The 20,399-nt window shown below is 46.2% G+C and overlaps 1 protein-coding gene across 1 annotated transcript in view; it reads right to left on the bottom strand.

Annotated features, from left to right (window-relative positions):
* Nfkb1 (nuclear factor kappa B subunit 1) overlaps nt 1-20,399 on the bottom strand; it is a 109,026-nt gene that overhangs the window by 11,576 nt on the left and 77,051 nt on the right. Inside the window, exons 10-17 of the mRNA XM_087897546.1 lie at nt 19,259-19,363; nt 16,372-16,463; nt 14,830-14,968; nt 9,162-9,308; nt 7,600-7,689; nt 5,982-6,170; nt 4,788-4,929; nt 2,594-2,708 (exon numbers count right to left, since the gene is read on the bottom strand). Of these exons, the coding sequence (XP_087753672.1) occupies nt 2,594-2,708; nt 4,788-4,929; nt 5,982-6,170; nt 7,600-7,689; nt 9,162-9,308; nt 14,830-14,968; nt 16,372-16,463; nt 19,259-19,363 (1,019 nt within the window). The remainder of the gene's footprint in view (nt 1-2,593; nt 2,709-4,787; nt 4,930-5,981; nt 6,171-7,599; nt 7,690-9,161; nt 9,309-14,829; nt 14,969-16,371; nt 16,464-19,258; nt 19,364-20,399) is intronic.

The raw sequence follows: 20,399 nt of genomic DNA, 5'->3' as shown, positions 1-20,399 counted from the left end.
ATACAGTGCATTCCTGTCCAGTCTGGGTTCTGTATCTTGTCTAAATAAATGAATAAACAAACAAACAAACAAACAACCCAAAATAACCAAAGAAAACAATGGACAAGCTGGGTGTGGGGGGCACACATTTGTAACCCCAGAACCCAAGGAGAAGACTCAGGAGGACTGTCAGTTACATGCCAACCTAGGCTACCTATCAAGTTCCAGGCTAGCCCAGAATACAGGAATACCCTCTCTCAAAACCAAAACAAGTCCACAAAGCCAACAACAACACGCAACAGTTACCAGAAAAAGTTACCTCTTAGTCAGTATGTGCTCAAGGCTAAGAAGCCAGGGGCACAGCAGGGAATACAGAGGTTTTGTTCACTAAACAGTGCCCAAGTGGGAAAAAGGGGGTGTGGGGCTCCAAATCAGAGAGGCTCTGCCTTCAGCACACTGGAGAGGCTCCACACACGAACAGCTGGTTCCCACACACCCCACTGTGCCTGCTTCTGCAGATCCTATCTGCCAACAGCGAAACAAGGGCTTCCTGAAACCCAGCCTCCAGGGAGCAGAGGGAGGGCTGGGGAGCCATAACATCCTCTTCCTAGGTTTATTCTTATCCTTGTGACGCATAACAATGCAACCAGTCAAAAGTTTGGGAAATTAAACTTTCAAGGCCAAATGACTTTACCCGCAGATGCTGTGGAAGATGGAGGGACACAGTTCTTGATGTACACATCTGAAATAATGCTTTATCCCAGTGTTTTCACAGTGCAGTGAAAGCCCCACACTCTCCCCAGTAACGGTCACGGCCACAGGAAGCACAGAGCGCTTTGTGTGGAGTGGTGCTGCTCCTCTAAGAGGGAACACTGCTCAGAGAGAGACTCCTGAGAGCTACAGGCCAATGTTTAGTTAAAAACTCTATCACAGATCCACTCCCAGCCTCCAATTTAGAATTTGCAAAGTAATTTTAAAATGATGAACTAAAAATAAGTAATTTAATGATTTCTTTTTAGAAGAAAATTAATTTTTAGACTTTTTGGTGTGTGTGTGTGTGTGTGTGTGTGTGTGTGTGTGTGTTTGTGTGTGTGTGCGCGCACAGTTAATTTTTTTTTTGGTGTGTGGGTGCAGGCACACGTGTGTCACGGTGTGCATGTGGAGGTCAGAGAATAACCGTGGGGACTGGTCCTTGCCTTCCACCTTGCTTTGAGGTCTCTCGTTCCTTGTTGCATAGATTCTTTCTTCCTGCCATAACAGGGAGTGCTACTGACCCTGGCTCTGTGAGATTCAGGGGAGCTGAATGCTGGTTCTCACAGCCGCATCCACTGAGACAGCTCCCCAGTTATTTTACAGTAATTTTTTTGTTGTTGTTTTTTGTTTCTATTTATCTATTTATTTATTTGTTTGTTTATTATGCATACAATATTCTTTCTGCGTATATGCCTGAAGGCCAGAAGAGGGCACCAGACCTCATTACAGATGGTTGTGAGCCACCATGTGGTTGCTGGGAATTGAACTCAGGACCTTTGGATGAGCAGGCAACGCTCTTAACAGCTGAGCCATCTCTCCAGCCCCTGTTTTTTGTTTTTAAAATGAAATCAGATGCCAGGAACTAACTGTGGCCTATGCTTGTTCATCCTAGCAGTCAGGAGGCTGAGGGAGCACTGATAATTCAGTGCTATCCTGGACTACAAGCTGGGGCAGGGGCAGGGGTGGGGGAGAGGGAGGGAGACAGGAAGAGATAGACAGAGAAAAACAGAAAGAGGAAGGAGAGAGGGACAGAGAGAAAGAGAGAGAGAGAGAGAGAGAGAGAGAGAGAGAGAGAGAGAGAAAGAGAGAAGGGGATATGAAGAAATGAAAACAATTTCTTTTAAAAACAGAGTGCTGCGGTTGTGGTTTGGCAGCAGGGTAAGCAGGGTACACTCTCAGCTCTGGGGGAGATTGCCCCGCCATGGGCGTTCAGAAAGACATTCTGGTCAAGTGAGTGCAAAGAGAACTGTAAAGGATAATGAGAGGGGACCTGAGGAGTAGAAAAGGGCATGGGCTGGAGACAGTGAGGGGGGTGAGGAGGCGGGGGAGGGGTGAGGAATGGGGGGCTTGGCTCTGGCCTGGGTTCCCAGCATCCCATTCCTACACTTTGGTTCTCTCTGTGGAGTTTTTAAATTTTGCTTAACCCTAAACTCTATCTCTACCTGGCCTCAGCTGCTAATGCTGTCTCCAGCAGCCCTCCTAACGTCTCCTCAAACCCAAGCTGGACAGAACGCTGGTTCTCAAAGAGCTCCTTACTGAGGGCCATCTTTCTCCATTGCTTTGCACTCTGGCTTCAAAAACTTTACTTGATACACACGTGACACAATTGTTTAAGCACTTCTCAGCAGGCTTGAATTCTTATAAAGTACTGGTTTTTCAACTTGATTTTCTTCATAGTTATGACTTTTTTGCTAGGTTCTCCCTCCAAACAGTATCAGCTCTGAGTTTTGGAGCTTAGCGTTTGCCTTGTCTAGAGGGGTGCTGAATTTCAGCGTGGGGCTGTGGCTCTCAAATCCGCAATCCAAAGCTTCTCATGTATAAATTACATTCCCAACTAAAGACACCTTTAATTTCTGCCTACCTGATACAGATCATTTCTCATGTTGATGATGTCGTCGGAGATCACACCAGATGTGACTTCCAGCAGATCCCTGACCAGCTGAGCATGAAGGTGGATGATGGCTAAGTGTAAGACACTGGAATGAAGCACAGTGACGTAGATAAGGAGGGGTTAGGAGATGACAGAAATTTCAAGGAATGATTAGAACCAAAGACTGAATCAGTTATTATGCATGGCTTCGTTTGGCCTCACTATGTTTTAAATCTGCAAAATGTGCTGATCTGAGGTGACAGGCTTCCTCTCTCGCTGCTTATCCCTGATGGTGCCCACCTGACTCTGGGAATGTTGATGTCTGACGAAACACACGGAGTGCAAAGGCACCCACCCTGGCTGGAGATCTAATGGCTCTAGCTCCAGGCCAGCTCTGTCTGTGCCCATAACCCAGGCAATTCTCACCTATCTCTCCCTCACATACAGACATTGAGCAAAAGTCAACGCCCAAGCTTAGGAACAGCTCAGAAAAATTCAGTTGCCCAGATCTCTTCCTCCAAAACAACATGAAGTGATTTTTATTTTTAAACAAGGTCTTGTCATTTTGCCCCGAAATCATTCATTTAGAAATACCTCTCGGTGAAGACCACAACATGCTTTTTAGACTCCCCTATGCCAATATTAACCCCAAGGGATTCATGCACACTTTGATGAGAAATAATCCAGCCTGCACCTCAGGGCTTCCCTGTTGCTCTGGATGGATGCTGGCAGACAGCTTTTAAGACGTGACGTAGACATGACATTCACACAGTAGAGGACATGCTTCAGAAGATGCCTACACATTTCCATGTGCAGCTCAGCATTACGGCAAAGTGCACCCCTCCCCTCCGGCTCCTCATACGCTCCTGGGAATTCCCCCAATACCAGAGGGTTCTGTATATTTTCTTTATTGCATTTTCTGTGATGACTGATAGTCACAGGGCTCACAAGCTGAGTGATGATGCGAGGCCAGAGTGCTCCCATGTCTATACTCCTAAGTGGGCTCCTCTGTGTCTCCCAGGTCTTGTCCCCCAGTCTCTTAGGGAGCCTGCTTGTGTAAGTCTTGAGGGGAGCTCTGTGTCTGTACCCTGCATGGACAAGGGAGGCCACTGTCTCAGCTGCTCCACGAATGTCCAGGGTCCATACCCTTACTTTCTTCTCCACACGCTTGCTGGATTGTATGTGCCTGGCTTCCTTTCCACCATCCTTCCGTTACGACACCAGCATCCCCCTTCTTCACAGGCAGGTATTCATCAAACTCACTGATTCAGCAGGTCCTTAAAGATGTCACTTGGAGCACCCGTGTCCTGCCTTGGTTAGCTGCTTTGCTCTGTGGTTAATTGCTATCGAATGTTAATTGGATGCTTTTCCCCTAAAGACACCTTCTGCTAGTCAGGGCTGTACACAGGGAAGAGAGTCTGGGTGCTTCTTGTACTGCAGAACAAGGCCAGTGGTTATACCACATCCTTGGTTACGCCACAAGCTACAAGGACAAAGGTCTCTGTATGAAACCCCTGAGGTTGGCACTCTCCTAACGCCTTTTGTTTTTAAACTGAGACTTAACCCACAGCACTCCGGAACGTTTCCACAGAAAAGGACTTTCAGTGTTGATGCTATTTTAGGATCATTTAGTTAAAGCACTTGAGTCTCAAGACTGCTGTCTCTGGCTATTTTTATAGGCCTTCAAGTCATTTCAAAAGTCTCAATGAAAGGACTAAGAGAACTGCTTTAGAGGGAGCCAGGTGGCTCTGCAAACAGAGCTCAGGAACAGACAGCAGGCATGGTGTGAGCTGAGGCAGGCAGGGCCTGGTTCACTCTCTTACTAGTGAACATGGACAGAGGCCGCAGAGGAGAAGTGAGGAACTAGGAAGGAGTGGCATTTCCTCTTAAATATTGGACTGATACTGTTGCCATTACCTGGTGGTTCCTTGGGTACATCAGACAATGCTTTAGGGACTTGGCAGGACTGTCAATAATGCTCTCAATTATTTTAATAAGGAAAGCAAGGTTTAGAACTCAACACACCATCCACACATCTGAAACATCTTGCAGAGGGAGGCGCCACACTGCAGGGCTCTCAGAGGACGCCCCCCAGAGCCTTCCCTGTTCCCAGTGTGCGTCGGGCCTGTTCCTCTTCCTCATATCCAGACAGCGCTCACTAAGCAGCAGTCCGTGCTGAACCCACCTGTCTCCGTTCTCATCCTGCACCACGGTGAGATGGCGCTGCACAGCCAGCAACATCTTCACGTCTCCCGTCACCGCGTAGTCGAAAAGGGCATTGGCATGCCGCCTGGCCAGCTGCAGAGCCTTCTCGAGAAAGAGGTTATCTGCAAGGCAATGTCCACAACCACAGCTGAGGCTCGCTTGCCTCCCCTACACGCATGGCAGGGCACACCATTTTAGTTGAAAATGCTCCTTTGGTGCTTCTGGATTGGGGAGACTAGAAAAAGCACAATTGGGCATTGTCTCACTGACAGATAATACAGCCAAGATTGATTTCAGAGTGTCTGTGGGCCATGAGGAACAATTGAGAAATATCTGCTATTTTAAGGAGAACACAGTCAGTGCCTCTGACTTAAGGAGAGTAATCAATCTCAGGGTAATTGGATTTTGCCATGACTTTAAATAATCAATTGTTTTATAAGCTAATCCACTTCTGGAATCCAGTCTGAGTCACAGTGAAGAAACATGCCCTCTGGTCCAGACATCATCTCAGAGAGTCACGGGAATCTTTGGAAAGTTCATTCTCTTAAGGTCAAGGGAAAACAATCTGTGACTTCAACACAAAAGGGCAAATCTCACCGGTTTTGATAGACATACAAAATACATGGATACATGGAGCATCTCAAAGAGGCAATTGAAAAACGGAAAAAAGAAAATACTTGATAGTAACCATACGTGGCTCCCATGTCTAAATAGTTACTCTCTCCTGAATGATGTCCGACCCAGAATTAAGGCACATGAGCTAATGAGCCTGTTCAAAAGGCACATTTCCTTTAAATTTTGCTGCTTCAAGGAGGGCAAGAGAACAAAAATAAAAGCCGCATATTCAGGTAAACTTCTTCAATATGGCAGCTGAGCTGGCCGCTGGGAGGGGTGAGTGACGAATGTGGAAACTTCTGTGTAACCTGGGCCAGGGACAAAGTGCATTGCCCCTTTAATACCCAGAACTGCACACGGCTGGGCGATCACACCCAAGTCTCTGCATGAAGATGCTTCTTGGAAGCCACATGACACCTTGCAGGGCACTCAAACAAGATGCTGACCCATCATTTTGAGATTAACAGGAAGGAAACCCATGCTCTGGAGACACCTTCCTGTCCCTAGAACTGCACCCTCCCCGGCTGCCCGTGGAAACCCTGTGGGTATGCTCACCTACCCTGAAACCTGGCACCCCACTCCTTGTCTTCCACGGTGGACGTCAGCGCGACCGCATCAGTCTTCACGTTGGACATGTCAGACTCCTTATCCTGTGCGGCTGGTTCCTTCTCAGAGAGATTCAGAACCTCTCGGTCACCACTCTCGTCACAGTCTTTAGGGTTATCTTTCAAGTCTGTGTTTACAGATCCTAGGATAAATGCAAAAATATCATCTTTTTCTCAGTAAAATCTATTAATGAAACTATAACTCACAGTTTCAACACAGGGCAGACAGAAAAAAGAAGGCAGGTTAGTTGAAAATGGAAAAATATGAATCTTCATAACAAATAATAAGTTCTGGATTTAGTTTACATTTATTTCTTTATTTACTTTTGGAAACAGTGTCTTGCTGTGTAGGTCTGGTGCAGGACTCACTCTGTAGACCACGCTGGTCTCACACTCACAGAGATCTGCCTCCTTCTGCCTCCCAAGTGCTGGGATTAAAGGTGTGCACCACAACACCTGGCATGTTTTGAAATACTTTAATTCAAAAACATTTTATTCAGAAGCATTTAAAAACTCATCTCCCCAAACCTCCCATCTCATTGGCATCGGCTGTGTTTACTCACACCCATACCCTTCTCACTTGCTCCTGGAAGGCAGAAGCAAGAGAAACACAAAGTCAAGGTTACACAGTGACATCCTCAAACGATACCAAACACAAACAGTGGGTGAATCTCATCTTGTTTATCCATGAAGGAGAGAGAGGAGATAAAGTTCTGCATGCTGAAAGTTAGCTGAAAAAAATGCAAAGTTCTTGAAAGTAGTTATTTTTCTTTCCGAGCGTGAGAAACAAGGAAAAGTGTGCAGAGCTCCTCTCTACCCACAGTCTAGCCAAGCGTGGCTCCAAGACTCCACATCCGATCACGCTGTTGTTGGAACCACGTTATGTGACCCTTACGTCAAGGGTACCTAAGACTCCTGGGCAGACCTGGTATGAAACCCAATTCTACCACCACCAGCACGGTGCCTCCAGAGAGTAAATGAAAGTTTCTGAACTCCATCTTCTGTCCAGACTGTGTCAAGACTAGTGTTCTCCTTGCACAGGGATTGTGAGGTAATGGTTAATGGAAAAGGTAGGTCTATTGTATTCGATGAACTGTTACCTGACTACATGATAGGCTATAATGTCAGTTAAGATCTTCAAAAAAGGTTATGGTGATGGATGCACCCGGCGTGAGCAGGTAGCACATATGAAGAGACTTAATAGAATAATTTCACGCATACGAAAGAACAGCCTGCATACAAACTCTGAGCAGACGGTAGGCACAGCACTGAGCGGAAAAGGCCGAGCCTACAGAATGAAAACTGATTTCACAAGGAGAGCATTTGAGCGCAAAGGCAGAAAAGGTGATACTTTTGTGTCTGGGTTGTCAAGTCTATAATTTTTGCATTGTGCCTCTGCCTTACTCTCATTCATGCAATGTAATGAGTAACATGTAAGTGTCAGGAATATTCCGTATGCTGGCCTAGAATTATACAAAAATATGAATTTACTGGGACATTATTTTCTAAAGCTTTTGAAGACGACACTGCTGTCTATGCATTTTTCTTTCTTGGTATTCGAGTGGGACTTACCATGGGTGAGCCCAGTGTTGGACTTGGTAACTCCAGGATGGAATGTAATCCCACTGTATGTAGGAAATCCGTAGTGCGGGAAGCCATATCCTGAGGCAGCAACGAGACAAAGGGGACATGAGGGAGACTGTTAGCAGGTTGCGCACATGCTCAGGGGAGCACGCCTTGGTGCGGGGCAGTGCCAGTCTACATGGCTTCGCCTGAGAGTCGATAGGATACACTGAGGGGAAGGACAGTTGAATTCCCTGTGGCAACACAGGACTGCCCAGACTGGCCGCTTGGAGAGTTAATGCTGTGGTCCTTTCTTCCCAGACGGAGAGGAAAAAGTACTTACACCAAGACTTAGAGCTCCATTAAAATAGCTAAACAAGATGACCCCTGGTGAGAAAAACCCAAATACAATAATATGCTGATGGAAAAAAAAGGCCGCCACTTTCATTTTCATTATATTTGGTGGAAGAACGGACTGATAAGGCTCTTCAGAGAAGCAGCCAGCTCTCGGCACCACACACTCTGACGTGACAGTTTAAAGCGATTCCAAGTTATCTGGAATAAAGGGAAAGCCATGCTTGGCACAGCACCCGCAGGAAGCAGCGCCCAGGCCGCTTATGCTACAGGTCTCCACTCCTCCAGTACGAGTCATTAAACATGATACTTGATTCTGCTTCCACAAGAACTGCATCAGCACGAGGATGCTCAAGCTAATACCAGAAATAGCAGCCGCCACTCTACATTCACAATCACGGTGTAGTGACAATAAAAATCTAGTACCAATAGATGGTTGGAGCTCATAAATATTTACTGGAAAATATATGCAGGGCAAAGCTAGCAGCAGGTCATTCACATATCATCGTTGTGCTTTTCTGCTAACTCTCCAGTGCGGGATTTCCTGACTCAATGTTTTACACTGTAGTGTCTACAGTCTGCAGTATTATGCGGAGTTTATAATACACATCCTCCCGGTAGCAGGTATGACAGACATCTTAATGTTTCCCACAACAGCAGAACGTCCCCTCTAAAAAAGGGGAAGGGGAAATACTCAAAACTTATTTGAGAAAGCTATCTTCTAGATGAATGCTTCAGCTGACTGACACTTCTTACAGGTTTGGGGGTTATCCACGGATTGTGCTGAGATACATGGTCCAAGACCCCAGAACTGCATATGCACACAGACCTATGGTAAAGCTCGCAGTGTAAAAGACAGGAGACGACCAACAACAGTTGACAGTAACGGGGCAGTTGGAACACGAGGCTGTAGTAACAGTTTTAGGCATGTGGTCTCTCTTGTCAAGACAATGGTAGTATTTTTAGACTGAAGCTGACCGCGGATAACTGAAACCACAAAAAGTGAAACTGAGAGGGGGAGGAGCTACTGTACTGTAAGATGAACACCGATTTCTTCGACAAAATTTTTCATTTGTAGGAAAATTTCCATTAATTTGAAATCTCATAATTAGCAACATCACCACCACTCAAGCAGCAGACATGCTTGGAAACCTGGGAAAGAAAACTGTTGCTCACCAACACGAAAGGACTTTAGACAGAAGAGCCTTTTCTCGTACCTGGGCCGGGACTTCCGGTACTCCCTCCTCCGCCACCACTGCCAAACATGCCACCACCGCCTGCTCCAGCTCCACTGCCACCACCGCCGAAACTGTCCGAGAAGTTGGGCATGAGCTTCTGGCGCTTCCTCTGCACTTCCTCTTTGTCTGTATTTACAGGAAGGGAAACCAGAGGGGAAGGATGGATCAGGTTCCACCACCAGCCACAGAGAGACTATTGATCCTCATGATATTTTTAAATGCCTTACAGGGAAATGGAAGGCACCCAGGGAGGAAGCATGACATTTACCCCAATGGGCATGAAGACCAAGAGCGAGCCTCGGCAACCGCAGCACAGCACACACCCAACCTCACTATGCAGCATCTCCGAAGTTCCCAGTGTTAGCAAGTGGGTGAAAGATCCGATTAATCTTCAAGATTTAGATAACCTGAAGATGCACACTCGTCAAAGAGTAATTTTATTTATTTATTCTGAGATAGGGTCTCACCATATAGCCCTAGCTGCCTGGAACTCACTATGTAGACCAGTCTAGCCTCAAACACACACAGACTCAACTGCCTCTGTCTCTTGAGCGCTAGAGTTAGAGGCGTGCACCTCCATATACAGCTGACATCCTCAACAGTTGTCCTTGCTCATCTAAGACAATGACGACCCAGCTAACATGTATGATGGATGGATTACACTGAATTAGGTTCTGGGATCAGGTGCACAGCAGGGCATCTTTGCTGTTGAGGACCCTCTATCTCAATTTGAAGGCAGAGAGAGGTTTAGTGGGCACTGTGATGGTATGCACGTAAAAATACAGTGGTCTGCCAGGCGTCTGTAAAGACTAAGGACCTGATGTCAGAAGAACAGGGGGTATTCTTTCACAGCATTGAAAGAGAAATAGGGTAGACCCCAGAAACACAGAGAAGGGTTACAGGTTCTGGAGGTGACTGATGGTTTGGCCCCTAGAGTCTCAGACTCAAACACAGAGATTGTCTCTGGGATAGGGGCCTGTCCAAGTCTAGATGCCTTGAGACTTCGGTTTGCTGCTTTGCATGGGATTCTCTATTTCTTGTTTCTCACTGCCTGTGCTCCTCATGAGCACAGATGTCGTCCATAATTCTGTTACTGCCATGTGACCACCAACTGCAATGCCCTCCATTCATCATGGCTTGTGCGGCCATCAGCACTATGCTTTCAGTTCTGCCACTGTGTGGGACCTGCCGCGGTGTCACTGTGTGTGTGTGTGTGTGTGACCTGCAGCGGTGTCACTGTGTGTGTGTGTGTGTGTGATCTGCCGCGGTGTCACTGTGTGTGTGTGTGTGTGTACCTGCTGCGGTGTCACTGTGTGTGTGTGTGCGTGTGTGTGTGTGTGTGTGTGTGTGGGAGATCTGCCGCGGTGTCACTGTGTGTGTGTGTGTGATCTGCCACGGTGTCACTGTGTGTGTGTGTGTGTGTGTGGACCTGCCGTGGTGTCACTGTGTATGTGTGATCTGCCGCAGTGTTACTGTGTGTGTGTGTGTGTGATCTGCCGCGGTGTCACTGTGTGTGTGTGTGTGTGTGTGTGTGTGACCTGCCGCGGTGTCACTGTGTGTGTGTGTGTGTGATCTGCCGCGGTGTCACTGTGTGTGGGTGTCACTGTGTGGGATCTGCCACGTTGCTCGTGTTCCTCTGTGGTCCACCAGTTTCCTAGCAGACACTCCTTTGTTTCCTTTGTCTTGGGGGCTGAGATGTGAAGAAGGCTTTTGGTTTTCTCTCTCCAGTGAACAGGCTAATCGTAACAACTGCCCTGTGTCGGACTTTTCAATGCCAGTTTTCAGGACGGTTTATGTTCAGAAAGATCTGCTCTTTTCTAGTTCCATGGCTGCTTCCGTCACCCACGGTGAGGCACAAGGTTGGTGCTTCTGGACTATTGAGGGGAAAGCACAGTAGCATGGTGAACTGCTAGTCCCTTTAAAGTCAAAGCTGGGCATACCAGGATGGTTCTGAAGAAAATGAGCTTCCGCTAGAAAGGAGTGAGCTTGGGGGAAGACAGTCTGGCTACTTCCAAACTAAAGATTTGTAGAAAGATTCATAAAGTTTCCCTACCAGTTACACCAAAACTAACACCTAGACTCACTTAGACAACCTATAAACTGTTATTCTTACATGGAATGTGATTCCCCTGTAGGAACATAAAACACAATGGGTAACTTACACATCTTTAGAAATGTTATTTTTTATAAAAGATACCCATCCCATGTGTGTGAGAGGGCGTGGTTTGGAGGTCAGAGGTCAACCTTGGGTGCTGGTCCTTGCCTCTGACCTTGTTTGAGACCAGCTCTCTTTGCTGCTGTGAATCCCAGACTAGCTAGCTCCTAAGCGTCTGAAGATTCTCCTGCATCCATTTTCCATCTTCCTGTGGGGACACTGGGGTTATAGTCACTCACGCTATGTGTCTGGCTTCTGAGCTCAGGTCCCAGTGCTTGTGTGGCAAATGTTCCACCCACTGAGCTGTCTTCCCAGCCCAAATGTTATTTGCTGATATGGTTCAAGCAAAGGGGTTTCACATTTACTGTGTATTCCCTTTTAAAGTAGAGATGCTTTACTTTTCACCGTGAAATTAAAGTTTTTAAATGTTTGTTTTTGTTTATGTGTCTCTGAGTGTATGCCACATGTAAGCAGGTACCTGTTTAAGCCAGAAGAGGGTGCTGTCTCCCACAGTTAGAGTTACAAGCAGCTGTGAACTGGCATCTGTGGGTGCTGTAGACAAATTTCATGTCCTCTGAAAGCAATGAGCACTCTGAACTGCTCAACCATTTCTCAAAATTCAAAAATTTTAAGAGATAATTGTTAAAACATTAGCCATACCATTGCCAGGATTATTTCAGTGACAAAACCCTAATTTAGAAAATGCTGCAGGACGACCTTCACAAATGAGCCTTCACATCTCAGGTCTCAGATTACCCCCTTGCTTCACTCAGTCTCCCCGGTGCTTCCCAGGGCATACCGCGAATGCATGCTCTAGAAGGAAGCCCAGGCCACTTCTGCAGGATCTCCTCCCACAGAGAAGGAAGCTGAAGCTGGGGTGGCTAAGTGACTTTCTCATCATAAGGCTGAGAGGTCAGACCCAGGGTCTAGTGACTTTTCATCACAGCAGACTCCTGCTTTGTGGGCAACACTTCAAAACAGTGCTGCTCGTAACACCTCATTAAGATTGACCGTAGAGAAGAGCTGGGGATTTTGCAGACAGAGACAGAAGCCCAGCCTCTGCTGGCCTTTCCTGGACATGCACCTTGAAATCACCTCAGTCTCAGTTTCCAGTGTCTCTGGCAAAAGCCTGTATTTAGTTTGGTCATGTCTTCTATAGCTTTAAACATGACTGTTCTCCATCCCGACTTCCAGTTTCTCCTACTGAATACTCAGGGTGGTCTCTCTTTGCTTGAGAGTAGAAGGCCCTTGAGTATGTTCTCACCCCATAACTACCTCTCGTTTGGTTATTTTGTCTCCCTGACCTCACTGTCCCCAAGAAGTGTTTGTAAGATGAGGTATCAATAAATGACTCCAGAGGACACAGAGTTCAGGGTGGCAACGGGAGGGCAATGTCCCGTATATGTCTAATGCCTTAATTGATGGATCTAATGTATCGTTAGCCTTCTCAGTTATATTTGTGCCCACATGGTAACTCTGAAACCCCAATTCCAGGGTTCTGAAACCCCTTTCTAGCTTCCTCAGGCCCCAGGCATGGGTGTGGTGCACAGATATACAAACAGGCCTATACATTAGAAAGAAAAAAAATATTAAAAAAACAAGGAAATCTATTATCTCCAATTAAGAGTTCTAATCAATAACTTGATCGTAATACATGCATGGCAGCCATTCTCTCTTTGGAGCTCACTGACTGCTTCTATTTCTCCAGATAATTCTTATATTGTTTGCTTTCTATGGAGCTGTATTGGATTCGTGAGGGCCCAGATGGCGTGTGTTGGAAGTCTGTCGATGACACTGGATCTTCAGCGAACCTCATCCTCTAAGCCAGGCAGTAGAGAGCCCCTGATCTGCTGAGGGGGAGTGCTGAGGAAGCTGGGCCTCCGCTAGTGTGCTCTGCTGATGCAGACACCACCAGAAAAGGCGGTCTGGGAGTCAAGCTTGGGACATCCCTAGGCTCATATCCTGTGTAGCTAACCTGTGCTTTTCTTTTCTGGTTCTCATGATTCTGCATCAGTCAAGATAACATTATTTTGAAGGCATATTTCACGAGGTGAATTCTATTTTTTTCTCCTATTTTCAGAGGGCAGGGGCTTCAGGTACAGCATTTGGATTTTCACATTGCCTTGTGTAGGCAGAAGGATCTAGAAGACTTCAGACCAGGAAGGAAGCAGGCCAAACACGGAATGTACCATACATCTGACCCAGCAGCAGCCGGTCACACCTCAGAAAGAAATGTGAACTCTCACAAATGCTTTCAAAATGGTTCTGCCAGAGAGGTTCTTCATCACCACCATGCTTTGCCTTCAAGGAAGCAGCACTGGGGGTCCCCAATGTGGCTGCCCCTCTGTGGTTCCTGACCTCAGCCAGGCCACTGCATCTGGGGACAGTCATGCTGCTGGCCTAACCAATACTGGGGTCCCCAGTGTGGCTGCCCTCTGTGGTTCCCGACTTCAGCCAGAACCTTGCATCTGGGGACAGCCATGCCACTGCCCTTCTCTCCAGCCTCACTCCCTCTGATCTAGACATTACAGATTTTGCTGGAGCTTAGTCATTTGTGTAGCCTCCAAGCTTGTGGATCTCCTCTCAGAACCATGGATTTTAAGAAAAAGCTTTGAAAATAGACACAAGGAGGCAGACTGGAGCACTGTGTGTTCCTATACTTAAACTCCATGGGGCCAGAGATTGTTCTCAACACTGAGATTCCACGTACTTGGGCCTGGCCTTTGATTGGCCTCCTCCCTGCACTTGGCTGAACTGAAACATGTTTACACGGAGCTTCCCTTTCACCCTCACACTTTTCTCCCTTGAACCTCCTATCCACTTAACCACACTGTAAGCTTCCACCTGTGACTCTGAGCCTCTCACTTCCTGCACCCGAGGCCCGGGTCTCCACAGCACCACCATGGCAGTGTCTGCTGGGTGCTCACTCCCAGGCACTGGGACCCGTCTCAGTCCCTCTGAAGCACCGCTGGATTCTTGCATCATCCTGCCGTGTCATCCCAGACAGCACTCGGGCAGGCCTAGCCAACACTCTACACATACTCCAGCGCCGGGACCTGGCCTCCCTCACCTGCCTCAGCCTTCTTCATCTCAGCACTCAGATCATCTCTCCCAGGACAAACAAAAGCTGCCACACTCCTGCCCCGATCATCTGTTTTATAAAGCGAGGGAGCCTTGACTTTTATTCATCCTCAGTAACATCCCAAATGCTTCTGACTGAAGAAGACAATTTTGGAGGCTTCTTTTGACCATGGGATGCAGGGCTGTCTCCACAACTTCACATGGTTTGTGGATGCTTCTGCTTTGGGTACTTACTATAAATGGAGACCTGGGGTTACAGCTCAATGGTAGAGCTGGGGCTCATTCCATGACCTCAATACATTACCTTCTGGTCTCTAAAAATAAGCCCTTCACCCCCAGACAGTGGTGTCTACTAGGAGGTGATCCACTGATCTTTCAGAGCAAGAGCAAGAGTCTAAACAACCCAGGTACCTTTGATTTCAGGGTAGTAGAGGAAGGGTTTCGGTTCACTCGTTTCCAAGTCCGATTTCCTCCGAAGTTGAACAAATACAGAAGCTGGTTTTGTAATGTTGACATCCTTATACTTTGGAGTTTTGAAGACAATGGCAAACTGTAGGGTACAAAAAAATCCAAACATTAGTGTAGGGTATTTGTTTTCTGGTGGTGGTGAGTACCAGGCACATTCTGTATGCATACATTTATACTCTAGGCTTAAATAAAGTGTGATGAAACCCAGCACCTAGAGAAAGTTCCAGTCAGTATGCTATACCCATCCTATCTATCTATCTATCTATCTATCTATCTATCTATCTATCTATCTATCTATCTGTTCATTCATTATTTATTTATTTATTTGAGATAATGTTTCTCTGTGTAACAATTCTGGCTGTCCTGGAACTTGTTCCTTGAACTCACAGAGATCTGCTTGCCTCAGCCTCCCAAGTGTTGGGATTAAAGGCATGCACTACCACAGCCCAGCACACATTTCTATTATATTGCCCCTGTGAAAGTAAAACCCAATAGTATGCTGGTTAACTATCCTAATTAATACAACTTAATTATTTCTCTTCCAAATTCACATTAAACCTCCAAGATCATACAGGGCAGCACGTGAAGGACTGGGTGTGGAAGCAGATGGAACCAGGGCTGCCACTGTCAGCCTGCAGCTAGACATGCCCACAGGGAAGTAACGCTGGGCTGGAGGCATCATGTGTTAATTTGGGGTCGTACTGGAACAGTCAGGCACTGGACGTACTCAGTTTCATTTTTTCTATGTTTCTATTCACAGCAGCAAGGTCTCATAAAATATAGGAGAAACACAGTGGCACACACAGATAACTCTTTTTGCCTCCCTATCTCCTGTTTAGGTACCTCTTCAATGCAGATTCCTGGAGGGAGCTGCTGTCATTTTCTCAGGCTTCCTGGGCATGTGAACACTGAACTGTTTTTATATACAGCACGTCCCCAATCAATGACCTTACAAGTCTTAGCACTGTGTCAGGTCTCTGTTCAGGCACAGACTCCCCTTTTCTAGAAACTGAATGATATTCCATCACATAGACAGAGGTCATTATTTAGCCATTTACTGCTTAATATTTGGACTGTTGATAATTTCTTGAAAACACCATTTCTCAGTCACCCTCAAAAGTGCGTATTAATGAGGTGGTTCAACTCTTCACCATGGTCATATAAGCAGCTGGAGACCCCGGCTCCTCAGGATGGCATCAGGCTCAGCTCCTTTCTCAAGGGAGGAGCTGAGGGCCACTGCCTTCAACACCCGGACAGCAGACACCCATGAGGCGCCATGTCAGGCTCCGAGCCAATGTTCTAGCAGCACCTTGCCCGCAGTTCTATGTTTGGGCACTTCTCTGGAAGAGCCATAAAAATAGCCCTGCTGTATGGATGCTAAAAAGACTTACAACTGTTTCCTTTTCAGTATGCGGAAACGGAGCACTGAATTTCACCGAGGCAGAACATGTATTAAAATAAAACCCGCAGTATCGACCCACCTACCTGCCTATGAACGTCTGTGGGGGAAAAGTCTCCGAATCCTTCCCAAATTCCACCATTTTCTTCCTCTTCATAAAACCGGATCTGGATGTCATCTGCAAATGGTCACATTCAGGCATATGATTGTAATGGGTATAGCAACGTCAACGAGCATGCTAGCAAATGCGGCTGGCAGATAACTCTACCTCACGCAAATGTAAACGCTTTGAAAAGAATGAGCAGCAGGAGATCTGCACCACTTAAAGTCTCCACAGATCACTGGCTCCACTAACTACACACATTCACTCCGGGAATGGGATCTATTTATTCCCAGTGGCAGAGTACTGGATTTGCCCAATCCATTAAGCTTTGTCTTAGTCGACATACAAATCTTCTGTTTCTCCACCTTAAACTACCTCATTTCTGGGAAACTTGAAGGACGGAAGATTATCAGAACCCGTAGGTGTGACTCAGCCCCGTATGGAGATGTACGCTGTAACACTTGACATAAATGAAGCTTCTCACGTGGCAGATGCTGTCCTCAGTGCTTTACGCGTAAATATGAACTCATCTAGTCCTCAAACCAGTCCTGGGATGTAGGTGTACTAATGCTGTCCTCATTCGCAGAAAGAATCTGTGGTCTATTGGTGTGTGCACATGCGTGGGAGTACACATGTATGTTACAAGCATATCCAGAGCTCAGGGGGTAACTTATGGAAGGCGGTCCACTCCTTCCACCATGTTGGGCCCGGGGATTGAAATCAGGTTGTTAGGCTTGACAGCAAGTGCCTTTACTTCTGTGCCACCTTGCCAGCCTCAGATCGTGTCTTAAGTCACCCAAGGAGGAATGGCTAATTAGTGAGGGAGTCAGGATGTAAACATCACACAGGCAGGGCCCCAGCTCTTACGGGGTCTGCTGTCCTATCGCTGCATACGACTTCCTGACTCCCTACTAAGCAACTGGTTTAAATACCACGATGGCCATGTCCTCTTATGAGGAAACTAGGATTTGTTTTTAGCCCTCTAGTCACGGATTCTAGTTCAGCAGAACCATGACATGGAATTCAGGCTGGCATCTCTCTGCCTTTACTTCTTAGTTCATAAGCAGGACCACACTACTGACTGATGAAAATTGATATGTCTATTTTAGTATAATTTTAGACATATTAGGATTGAATAAATCATCATATTGTTTTCTGATCCAATCCTTTGACTTTGAGTAGGTCTATCCCAGACTTACTAGAGTAGGGCATCTGTCATTTTCATAGTCTGTCTGTCTGTCTGTTTATCCCACCTCCAACCCTTTTCTTTCCATTTTACGTATATATGTGATAGGGAACTGCACCTGTGTTGTGACACTAACATTCAATTGTCATGTTTTTATTCTAGTTGTACAGTGTGTAGCGAGCTCTCTTCCGTCCTTTGGAGGCACCTCTGCACAGCCGCACCCCTCCATGGCTTAGTTGCCTCCTTTAAACAGAGAGACCTAACGCACTGAGACCTCAGAGACAGGACCATGGTTTGGTGACAAGACTGGCCCTGGGAATCTCACACCATGTCTCTTCAAGGTGTGGTCTGTTGTTTCTAGTGGTTTTTCCCAGAGCAGGATTGGCAGAGAAGGGACTGGCACCCAAGGATGGGTTCTGAGTCCACCTTCTTAACCAGGCCACACACTTGCTAGCATGGGTCCCCAGACCCTCAGGTACCCCCATCTTCAGGTTCATTATGGACAGTATTGAGAATAGTATGGTCAAGTCACTGTATCAATATGATATAGATGGTCTTCTTAGGCCCCTGATGTTGAGACATTTCAGTTTAATGATAATTATTAAGAATTAAATACAAATAATTTTGCCCATGGCTCATACAGCCAAGGGTCTGGAAATAAACATGACTTTGGTTCAGTGGGTTGGGTGTAGACTGATATCAGCCATGCTGGGATTAGTTTCATGGCAACTTGATACAAGCCAGAGTCGTTCGGGAAGAGGGAACTTCAAATGAGGAAAATGTCCCCACCAGACTGGCCTGTGGTCTATTTGATTTTGACTGATAATGTGGGAAGGCCCGGCTCACTGTGGACAGAGCCATACCTGGGCAGGTGGGTCTGGGTTTTAAAGCAAGCAGAGCAAGCTATGAGGACCAATCCAGGGGCAGTGTTCCTCCATAGCCTCCAAAGGATCTGCATCGGATCCTGCCTCCAGGCTCCTGTTCTGAGATCTGCCTTGTCTTCCCTGGATGACGGACTATGAACTGAGAGCTAAAGTAAATTCTCTCCACCCTCAAGCTGGTTTTGATCATGACATGAGGTTTAACACAGCAGTAGGAACCCTGAGACACCAGGCTAAACAAACTTGTTTTAAAATAGAATATTTATTTGTAATTTTATTTAAAGGGGAAGTAACTACCCCTTCACCTTTTACTAATTTCCCAATCTTGCTATATCTAATGACAGTAAACATCAGGAACTTCTCAGAGTGCAAACTGAGGGAGCTGTGCTGAGGAACCTGTGTGTGTCACCCTTCTCTTTCCCCACTGGCATCAGAGGGCCCCGTGGAAGGGACTGGGGAGCTCTCCCCACATTACAACACAGCACAGACAGAGGAGCAGGAGCTGGAACTTTATGTTACGTAAAACTCAGCTAATAACAGTTACTTTAGTTTAACTGAGTACCAGGAATAAAGTTTATTAAGTACTAACATGCTGAGCGGCTCTATGTATAATCACTATCCTTTTACTTCTGTGGGAAATTGAACTATGTACTCAGGCTTTACAAAAACAACACATTATACACTTCAAAATGTTTCTGAGAGATTCCACAGCAAAAAGGAGAACACCCCTGATCCATCACGAGCAACTCCCAGAGGACTCTGACAACTACATTTCATGTCTGGAGCCTGGGGTGTACACGTACCTTTCTGAACCTTGTCACAGAGAAGGTAGATTTCTTCTCCTCCGGTTACACACCCTGCTGTTCTGTCCATCCGTACGATTTTCAGGTTGGATGCATTGGGGGCCTCTGTCCGCAGGGAGAAAATAATGCACACCCTAAGTGAGTTCGACAGATGAGCTCACTCCTACTGCTTTTACAAAGACACAAACAGAGCAAGCAGAGCTGCTAGCATCCTTGGAGAACTTCCTGGGCCTGGGCCACTCACTCTCCCCAAGCAGGTGAGGAGAGGATGGCGGCATTTGCTTCCCTGGATGACGGCATTTGGTTTCCCTAACACACAGGCTGATATGGAAAGAAGGTTTCCTGAGGTTTTCAAAACTGCCAGGCCGGTGGCTTGCTTCATGCTAATTTTATGCCATTTACAAAAGTCCTAAAAGTTTTAAGAAAAGTACAATTTTCAAGCTACCTTATTTTTTATTCTACAAAGAAAAATGAAGATGTTCTATTTCCTTTCCCCAAACTAAATTAGCATTCTGTGTGGTTTGGGGCAAAGCTGCCTGTACTAGCAAGCAATATGAAGCTTCCCCTTTAAAAACTCCAACAGCTGCATTTTAAGGTTCTCTGATGAATAAGAATCTTTTTTATTTGATAAACTTTTCACTTCCCGTTACACTTGTTTAAATCAGACAAATCATCTAGCTGATGCATGTGGAACACGGGCTTTTCTCGTACATCATATTCTACAACCTTTCAATGAGACTTCTGTGCTTGCAGCTTCCTGAGGCAGCTGCTTATCAAGTCCAGTGCATGGCAAACAACAGAGTTACACAGTAAGTGCTAAAGGCTAGGGAGAGCCCTCCACGTTCCAGTATCTACAGACTGGAAGAGAATGACATACTGTTTCTTGAGTTACCTCGAAGTTCTGTCTTAATGAATGTATTACTAAGTGAGGACAAGAATAAATAAAAATAAAAATTGTCTTTTATTAATTTCTCTTTATAGCTGCCAGGGGCAAAAAAAAATAAGGTTACTTTAAAGAGCACCAGCCATCTATCCTAGAGTCCTGTGTCTAGAAGTAAGAAATTGGTGTTACATGTCAAGATATAATGCGTTTTCTGAAGAAAGAACATTACAGTGGGTGGTGTGGCTTAAGATGCTTAAA

Source organism: Myodes glareolus, chromosome 17 (assembly GCF_982192425.1).
Source record: "Myodes glareolus chromosome 17, mMyoGla1.1, whole genome shotgun sequence".
NCBI classification, from domain to species: domain Eukaryota; kingdom Metazoa; phylum Chordata; class Mammalia; order Rodentia; family Cricetidae; genus Myodes; species Myodes glareolus.
Note: the sequence above shows the minus strand (reverse complement) of the source record. Positions and strands in the feature narration are given on the sequence as shown.